Source organism: Diadema antillarum, unplaced genomic scaffold (genome assembly GCF_040938485.1).
Source record: "Diadema antillarum isolate AM-2024a unplaced genomic scaffold, OU_Dant_1.0 seq00000169_RagTag, whole genome shotgun sequence".
NCBI classification, from domain to species: domain Eukaryota; kingdom Metazoa; phylum Echinodermata; class Echinoidea; order Diadematoida; family Diadematidae; genus Diadema; species Diadema antillarum.
In genome coordinates, this window is record NW_027271238.1 from 165783 (window position 1) to 175756 (window position 9974).

The 9974-nt window shown below is 37.9% G+C and overlaps 1 protein-coding gene across 1 annotated transcript; it reads left to right on the plus strand.

The window, feature by feature from the left end:
* Positions 1-598: 598 nt before the first annotated feature.
* LOC139728189 (translation initiation factor eIF2B subunit alpha-like) lies at positions 599-9580 on the plus strand. Its single transcript, XM_071639151.1, has 9 exons — positions 599-700; positions 3003-3104; positions 3909-4048; positions 4848-4964; positions 5688-5800; positions 6419-6487; positions 6983-7058; positions 7809-7937; positions 9369-9580. The coding sequence occupies exons 1-9, from the start codon at positions 688-690 to the stop codon at positions 9522-9524; spliced, it is 915 nt and encodes a 304-aa protein (XP_071495252.1). The 5' UTR covers positions 599-687; the 3' UTR covers positions 9525-9580.
* The last annotated feature ends 394 nt before the right edge of the window (positions 9581-9974 follow it).

Here is a 9974-nt window from a genome sequence, read left to right on the forward strand (position 1 = left end):
TGGTATAATAAGACTGTAGGAGATATTGAAATGTGATAATGATTGCAAACATCAACAATAATACAATGCATTTAGTTATCTAGTTAGTTAGTTAGTTGGTTAGTTAGTTAGTTGGTTCGTTGGTTGGTTAGTTGGTTCATTGGTTCGTTGGTTCGTTGGTTGGTTGGTTGGTTGCTTGCTTGCGTTCGTTCATTCGTTAGTTCGTTAGTCGGTTGGTTGGTTGGTTGGTTGGTTGGTTGGTTGGTTAGTTAGTTAGTTAGCTAGCTAGTTAGTTAGTTGGTCGGTTAGTTAGTTAGTTAGTTAGTTGGTTGGTTGGTTAGTTAGTTAGTTAATGCTCTTATGGACCAATAGTATTCTAGGATTAGTAAGTCGAGATGAGACAAATGCTGTAAGCTGATGCTATCATTTCCATATTCTGATCATCTCAACTTTGACGGCCCAATCCAGTTGTTATTTTGAATTCAATCATAACTTTCGTAATTGATTTCATATTTCTTGCCGTTGTTTTTCTGTCGGGTTGTGTGCTGAGGGTTGAGTGCAGAATACTATAATCTGAATATTTATTGCATATTGATTACACATCATGAATATGCAATAACCCACTCGGAGCTGTCGGCGCTCGCTCATTTTTCTACACATATGTGCTGTCGTTTTACGTGAATTTAACGATATCACTCGCACCAAGCCATGAATAAAGAAGGTAGGTATGACGTTTATATCAATGTTTGTGGTCGATAACGCTAAAATTCAATGTTCTGCGGCAAAACATGTAAAAACTCAATGACAGACAAATTTGTGTGGAAGACCGATAGCTGTAGACGGTCCCACATACTGCTTATTATGTTAGCAAAGTTGTGCATTCATACTGCATTTTGCATAGATTGCATCATCTTGCCTGGCGCTGGCTCTGCAGCTTTGAGGGAAAAAAATAATTATAAATTGATAATAAGATGCACAAAATTTGGGATGTTGGCAAACAAACAGCGCAATGTTATAAGGCTAGTATCAGTGCACATCTTTGTGCATAGTGTGATCAATTGGTGATGGTTTAATGAAATGATCGTAGTTGAGGTAATTTATGATTATTAAATGTTCGAAGTTCTGTGTTGCACTTGCAGTCGTTGCACATAAATGTAGATCTATGCAATTGCACTTCTTTGTTGTTTGTCATTAATATAGAGTAATTTACAGTAGATGCTCAGGTGGGTGATGAAAGACTAGGACTAGACTAGTCTATCCATAGTTTGACTTCGCAATGCACTTCTTGATAATTAGACCTGCAAACTGTTCATCCAGTTGTCATTAAAAGTACGTAGGTGTGGGGTATTCAGTCCACGCCAGGGACACTTACAACATCTTGATTGAAATACAATGAAATTTGAACTAAAGACCTATCTTTTTCAGCAACTTTGTGAATAACATGTGACATATTAATGTGAGCGCTTGATGCCTTTGAATATCATTATATTATTGTTATTATTATCGTCCTTATCATAATTACCTCTGGCTCTGCCAATTGGATAAGGTAGGACTAGGAGGAGGTAAAAAGTGATCATCGGCATTGGTTTGTCTGTTTGCAAAATAACTCAAAAAGTTGCTGACAGATTTGCACGAAACTTGCAGGAAAAGTTGATAATGACACAAAGATGGGATGATAAAATTTTGGTAGTGATCCGGGAATTTTTATGGATTTTTAAAAGATTTTTTGTCTTTTTGCAGATAGGGTCAATGAACTTGGAAGATCAAGCTGCTCATATTTCAGGTTTGCATATGCGCTGTAAAGCGCATGCTCTGCTTGGGGGTGGCGCCGCATTACTGTACACGCCGAATATTTCATGAGGTTTTTATTTTCACAAATTTCGCGAGTCAGGTGCTATTCGCGAAATTAAAGACATGCTAAAATATTGACTCTGATCCCGAAGTGAATGTGACGTATGTGTGTACACTTCTTTGTTCAGTACAGGACCCCGTGATCGAAAATAGAAACCACTCACTAAATCATCGAGAATTCCCAATTCGTGAAAATTTAGACTCACAAAATATATGGCATATACATATGGAAGCGGATGACGTAAACAAAAGGCTTCTGTTATTGAGAAATGACATTGGGCGATTTTCAGCATGCTTGTTTAAAATACGGGATTGAAGTAAAGGAATGAGCTGCGTGGCGGAGGTCTGCACTCTACAGGTGCTTTTCTAGTTATTATTATTATTATTATTATTATTATTATTATTATTGTGTTTTTGTTTTGTTTTTTTGCTTTGTTTTTGTTTTGTTTTTTGTTGTTTTTACAGATGCATGGTGCTGCATAAATGTTGTTAATCATCATCATCACAATCATCATCAACTGTCTATCTGAAGCAATGAATACACTGTATTTGTTGAAATGGCATTGGAAGTACATGTATCAAAGCATTGGCCCTCAGACTCCTTGCAGGATGTCTATGAGACTATTACTTATATTCATGTCATCTATATCCAAGACTTGTGCCCTCACATGCATCATTGCCACTTTGTCCAAATTTTGCCGCTCACTGGATTTTCTTGTTTTACACGGGCCAGTGGTCCGTACCCCTTGGGTCTTGTATATGTCATCTATGAAAATGTTAAAATAAAAGAAAATAACTCACCATTGTATCTCAAGCACATAGTATGCAGTTTGATTTTGCTCTTCTTGAGATTTCACTGTAAATTCTGTGTGTACTTAAATTACTTTTTAGCTCGGTGATTATCTGATGATAACTATACTTCTGCCTAATTATGTCATGGGGATTCTGAACAGAACCTATTCCATGATGCCATTTGAACCTACTTGCTGTATAGTTTTATATCCCTCCAAGCAGCAGCCAGTTGTTCTCATGTGGAAGAGAGACACAGCTTACATGATGACATTGCATTTTGTTTTTCTTTTTTCCCATGTTGAACCTGTAGGCAAATCAATGCATCTCTTTACCACTGTTGTGTCTGGGTTTTTTTTTTCCTGTAATCATTCATTCTGTAGATGCAGTCAGGTACTTCACAGAGTACATGTCAACCAACCAAGATATCTCGCCAGCTGTGGCTGCCATCAACACACTGATAGAGTTTCTCAAGATCAGTCAAGGTTGGTGCTCTTCAGTTTTCTGACAGATTTTTCAGTTGTTCCTTTATTTTTTGCGGGGGGGGGGGGGGTGAATACAATGTCCCAATTTTTAAAAGAGCAGGTATCTATTAAATTCATTCAATTTGAGAAATAAAGGGTAATGCACAATCAGTTTGTACTTAGAGAAGACTTTTAAAAAGTCTGAAGACAAAATTGTGCAGCAAAAAAATACCTCCTGGCATATCAACTCCAAAAGCTACGGAGTATTAATAGTGTTGTGTGTGTCAACCCGTAATTGAATGCTTACAAAAATATTCCTAACAGTGCATAGGTTTGTGCTTAGATACCGATAAAGTGTCTATGAGAAAATGTCTTAGTTTTAGTCATTCCAAGATAACCAGTATAATGTTAGTCTCCCTGCTTTCTGAAAGAATCAAGTCAAGTGCTCGTGCAATGTGCTAGAAAAGTCAAATTATGTTGATCTTTATATTTTCTTTGAAATGTTTTCCATATACAACATTATGAATTGTAGTAGTCTTCTTATCCAGCGATGATGGCACCAAAACTTTAAAAATTCATAACTTTTGAATGGATTATCTGATTTTCTTCTAACTTTCACTGATGATGTGTTCTAATATAATTGTTGCATTCACTCAACCCACATGTTTATTTGGGTGTCATTCCCTTAAGTCAATTTTTTTCTTGCCTTTTGTTGCCAGTCACAGTCATTTGCTAGTTGTGTGGTAAGCAGAAAGAAAAACAACAACACAAAATCTGCTACCCCTACTGAGCAAAAATATCTCTTTCCGTCTGCTATTCATTCAGCCGAGACGTTGGCAGGACTGAGGGATGGGCTGAAGGACTGTATAACGTGGCTCATGGAAACGGATAGCTCTGTGACGGCAATCTCGTCCGGATGCGAGCTCTTCCTCAGATTCATCACGCTAGCTGCCCTGGATCAGCAGGTATGAGCATCTCTCGCTTTCTCCTGTTGCCATGGCAATTTTTGCAAGGCGACCTCCTTTGCGGCGATGTGTTGTAGTTTTTGTAGTAGAGGGGTGTCTCCAATTTTTCCCTGAGAGTACTAGAACTCAAGATTCACTCATTCTCAGATTTAGATCATTCATGTAGTTGTAGACGTATACTTTTTAAATTTCCAGTTTATAGGAAATTTCCATTGGCACAGGTCCCCATTTCATAAAAAAGTTGATGTGACAGCAACTCTTGCCTTAATGGCACTTGTCATGGTAACGACAAGAATCCAGCTTCCTGATTGGCTGTTCCTATAGGACGTTGGCATTGATACAAATGATACAGATATGAATTTAGGGATGAAAGCTAATCTTTCATTGTGATGCATGTTTAGTATGAAACACTGGTACAGGACTTTGCAGTAATCATCAGGTAATGTCTGCGCAAGTTATCATTTAATACAGATCTGAGAAATTTCTTTGTTACAAGCAGCGTAAATGATAAACAGGGATATCATCATTGTAACAAGGATATAAAAACAAAGAAATACAAAGAGTTAGGACCTGCAGAATAACCTTGTTATGTGTAGAGGGTTTTGTTATATCCAACCTCTTTATTATATAGAGGTTCCACTGTATGAGGTTGATGATGCTATGGAACAATTTGAGTATTTTTATTCTTTCTTAGTTTTTTTTTTTTCTGTCTGTTTCCTCTCATGCACCATTTCATTTACTTTCTTTGTGATTGATCTCTTTCCCCATTGCTTGTATCCCCTTTTTTCTGCATATCCAGGATTTCACAGAATGCAAGAATATCCTGGTTCAGAGAGGAAACTTGTACTTGAAGAAGGTTGCAGGATCGAGAGACAAGATTGCTAAGCTTGGTCATCCATTCATCACAGATGGAGCAGTAAGTAAAGAGGACTCTTACAGATAAGCAGAGTAAGAGATGGACATAGAGGTGGATTTCATTTACTTTATTTGATTATATTGTACATTATTTTCATGATTTTATAAGAACAAAATGCATTTCATTTCATTTCAGTTCATTACAATTTATTTTAATTAATTTGCAAAACTAAATGGGATCAAACAAAATCGAACGTAGACAGATTAAGCAGAAAGATAGTGAGGATGAATACAAGGAGGAGCAATGAAGGGAAAATAGTCCTGTATTTCTACATTAGTTTTCAGATTTTACATAAATTTTTATGTCATCAATAAAGAGGAACAGAGAGAAGGAACAAAATCACTTTCTGTTAGTGAAAGTGATAGACTAACCAAACTTTTGCAAGTGATTGATATTTACTCATTATAAGTGCTTGATTTCTAGATTCCTTCTCCTACCATCAAAGTATGTACTTTTGATCATGACTTAACCTATCAAGGTTTCTGCAATGTGTCGCAAACCTTCATGGCCTACCATGATTTCTTAGAGCTACAGTCCATACTATAGCAGGAGAAACAAAATAAATGTGAAATAAAGAAAGAATTTGTACAGATACAGAAAGTGATCCATGAGGATACATAGATCACCTAATGATGATGTCCAATTTGTTTTTAATGACACTTCTCAACCATTTGATGTGTTTTTGTTCTGTTCCCCCGCCCCTGTTCTATTCTTCCCCTGTAGAATGTTTTAACGCATTCCTATTCGAGGGTGGTGTTGAAAGTTTTATCTGAGGCTGCCAAGGCAAAGAAGAGGTTCAATGTTTATGTCACAGAGTCCTGTCCAGACAAATCAGGGTAAGTGCAAACATTGTCACACTCCAGGGAGTTAGCACAGTGGACTCATGGTTCAAAAGAACCCTGATATAACAAAATCTTGTCAATACATGTATAGAGTACATTGTAGTCTCAATGGACCACAGTATGAATTTGTTTATTCAGTTGTTTTGCTGCCCTGGTTCTACATAATGTTAATGTTACAAACAGAATTCTTTGTCCTAAAGAATATATTGTCTTCTCCAGTTCTCTGATAGACCAACTTGCTTGATTGTGTGAAATGTTTGGATTCTTGAGATTTGTTTTCTTTTAAATGCATGCAAAGTTTCTTAAACATGGATCAATACATAGTTTTATCATGAATGGAATCAATGTCATCAAAAACTACTTTCTTGGCCAGGCAATTTTGGAAGTATTCCCAAGATTTCTGCTCCCAAATTTGATACCAGCTGGGATCATCTTTGTATTGGAATAGTATCATTCGTACTTAATGTAGACTTTTATCATAGCTGATTCAGCATGCTACTGTGGCACAAATACTGTATAAATGGACAGTTCAAAGTTTGCGAAAACTCTTGGAGAAATTGTAAATTTGTTTCACGCACACAAATTCAGTCAATTTTTGTTTGACATCCCCAGCCTGAAGATGGCCAAGGAACTCCAGGATCTTGGAATTCCCACAGTGATTATTCTTGATTCAGCAGCAGGGTAAGTGTTTTATGCTTTTAAATCCTAGCAATGAGTATTGCCTGGGGTTTTTTTTTGTGCAAATAATCAAATATTCACCACACATCAGGAACATCTCTTCAAACCATTGACGAGAACCACTTCCCACACCTACCCCTGAATGTTACCAGCTTACTGTTCAGGCATACTTAATTCTAGTAGCAAGTTTTATGGAATTCCACCATATACAGCTTAGGTTCATCACATGATCCAGGAATTCTGTAAAGGGGGGGGGGGGGGTGCATAACTATTATTTTTGGTGCCACTTCTGGGTTTCATTTTATTTTTTTATTTTTATTTCTTTTGTTTTTAACGATAAATAAAGGGGGGCGTGCGCCTCTTGCGCCCCCCTCTGGATCCGCCACTGCTTCTGTTGGTTAGCACGAGAGATGCCCAAGATTGGGTGCATGAAATAAGTGGTTCTTTTCTGTATCCCCTTTATACCAGATTCATCAGCATAAATTCCTTTCTCTGCAGGTACCTAATGGAAAGGGTAGACCTTGTTATCATGGGAGCTGAAGGAATCGTTGAAAGTGGAGGTATCATCAATAAGGTTTGTTAGACATCAATATTTTTCTCCTTTTTCTATTTTTTCCTTGTGCATTCTAATCATTGCTGTTAAATGAGTTGTTACATGTACTCTTGAAATATTAGTGAGGTTTTCATGAACTTCATCTTCATTTTTATACTGTATCATGTTTTGTATTCTGTTCAGTACAACTGAATTTGTCCACATTCTTCCTGCATATTGCCACAAGCATGAGAAGTTTAAAATCCATCTTTTTCTAAAACATAATTTCATTCAGATATGACTGAAACACTCATATTGTGTTATGCATATTGTATAAAGGCATTCAATTATGTTGTCATTTTAGATGTGGTTAATTCAAAATTTTTCATGAGAATAGAATTTTCAGAACAATTACAGCCTATAAATGTGGATGTTAACTCTCTATCTGTCTATCTTGCTTCTCTCTGGAAGTTTAGTTCATGAAATAAGTGACAAAATTATTGTAAAAAAAAAAAAAAATGCTTTTTCAATTAAGACAAGGAGCAACAGAGTACAGGCTTTGGAGAAAGGCAAGTAATGGATACTGGCAACTACATGCCAAGATGCTTTACTAAGATATTATTTTGTAATTCTGTCATAATTCATCACTACTGTTCTAGAATGTTAGAGGCACTCATGATTATTAGATAATACATGTATGTTCAGTTGGGGTTTTTTCTGTCCTGGAGAACACAAGTTTGAAGTGCTGCCACATTGCATTGTTTATTTTGGTGCTTTGTGCTTCATCAATAGATTGGCACATACCAGATAGCCACCTGTGCCAAAGTTGCCAACAAGCCAGTCTACGTGGTGGCGGAGAGTTTCAAGTTTGTGCGGATGATCTACCCACTGAACCAACAGGATGTACCAGACGAGTACAAGGTAAAGTGACCAGGAAAATTAGGGAGCTTTAGATTTTCGCGACGGGGACATTCAGAGGGGGAAAAAAAATGTTCTGAGCATGCGCAAAAACGCTCGTCAAGTTGATCTATTTAAAGCTTGCATCGCCTGAGTTTACTACGCGTTCTGGGCTATGTTTTAAATACGTCTGCTGAATTCATGATGTGGAGAGCTACTTCATGCACCCATCATATGGGGGCACCATTTTATTTTTTATACCTTGCGTCCCAGCGTAATCTAAAGCGACTTTTCAGCACAACACAAGGGGAGAAGGAGAACGTCCAGCGTACTCGTCTCAAACGTCCGCGCCACAAATCTAAAGCTTGCTATTGCCTTTCACTGCAGAAGCCGGAGTGATGGGGAGGTGCTGGGGCATAGATAAGTGAGAGGTGAAGTGTGAACAGAAGATGTTTGGGCATAGACGAATGAGGATCGTCACAAGTTTACAACGAAAAAGGGCATGAATTTGAACTATAGATTTTATGTCAGTAATGCTGTTCTTCTCTGTTGCTGATGTATTCTGTATCAGCTGTCACCAGCAAATTATTGCTTTACCACCCCAAGTCTGTGGGTATAGTCGATGTCCACGGGAACTGTGCATCATCTCCACCTTCAGGGGGATTTTTCTATGCTTGTCCTCTCCTCCACCTAAATGTTTTCATCAATGTGATTTCTTGTAAGACTTATATAGAAGGAATCCATGTAGTTGGACGAAGGCATTCCACTCACATCTAGAGGCATGCAAATCAATGGACCATGCCCTCAGGGTACAGTACACTCCCATTATAACAAACACAATTATAACAAAATTCCAATTACAACAAAATAACAATTCAGGCAGCAAAATTATCCTCACTATTTTTATTATTGTTTATTTGTTTGGTTATAACAAAATTTTGATATAACAAAAGAAAATTGCCGGTCCCGAGGACTTCGTTATAATGGGAGTCCACTGTATTGGATGTTGCAGTCTATTGAAGTGAACTCAAAGTAGAGTGGGATGATGTCTGAATGCTGTAATGTATGATTAGGTTAAATAGTCTAATGTTGGTAGAGGAGAGTAAATGTGATCTCATGCTCTCGACCTGCAATCAATGGGTAACGAGTTAATAGGGAAAACGACATACGAGATGATTTGCATGTCATACCTCCCATATTGTTCTTGGTTCACTGGGGGTAGGGGAGGTTACAGAATTATTCGATTTACAGATGGATTTGTAACTTAGAGTGTGCTAGCTTGTGCGTGTCTGGTCTTTTCTACAGGTGTGTATGACATGTTCAGTTTTATCCTGCTGGTCAATTACGAGTGTGATCACATGCAATATGTGTACCAGTAAATCTGTGTTTGTATGTTACCTCTTTGATTGGTTTCTCTCTCTCTCCTCCTCCTCCTTTCTGTTGCTGTCTCTTCAGTATCCAGCATCAAAGATGAAGAACAACGCAGACCTGAACCATGAACACCCACTCATTGACTACACTCCCCCAGCATTCATCACTCTGCTCTTTACTGACCTCGGTGTCCTAACCCCCTCTGGTATCAGCGACGAACTCATCAAGCTCTACTTATGAAGGTCAAAGGCCAAAGATGGACAGCGACTGCCAAAACTACTATTATAACGACTGTCTGTGAGTTGTGGCGTCTACACAAAGGTCAGAGGTGTGGAGGTTCCCGAGCAGAAGTTGATCCATATTTTGGCCTGAGTGGACTATGGAGATGAGAAAAGTACAGACTGGATGCTCAATCATTTTGAGCCTTTCGGTTGGAATCTGCGTACCACCAATAACTGATGGATGGAAAGTCAGCAGGTGAAGGCATGGACCATCATGTCTTACTAGTATTATTACCTCTGCCACGGGAGGTTATGTTTTCATTGGCATTGGTTTATTGGTTTGTTTGTCCGTGTGCAACATATAGATAACTCCAAAAGTTGGGAACGGATTTGGATGAAACTCACAGGGAAGGGTAAGAATGACACAAGTAACAGATGATTAAATTTTGGGAGTGATCCGAGAATTTTG

Excerpts from the sequence above, each read along its gene's own strand:
- LOC139728189 (XM_071639151.1), top strand. Across the intron at positions 4,049-4,847 it reads TAGCTGCCCTGGATCAGCAG|GATTTCACAGAATGCAAGAA; the intron begins GTATGAGCATCT and ends CTGCATATCCAG. Across the intron at positions 7,059-7,808 it reads GTGGAGGTATCATCAATAAG|ATTGGCACATACCAGATAGC; the intron begins GTTTGTTAGACA and ends CTTCATCAATAG.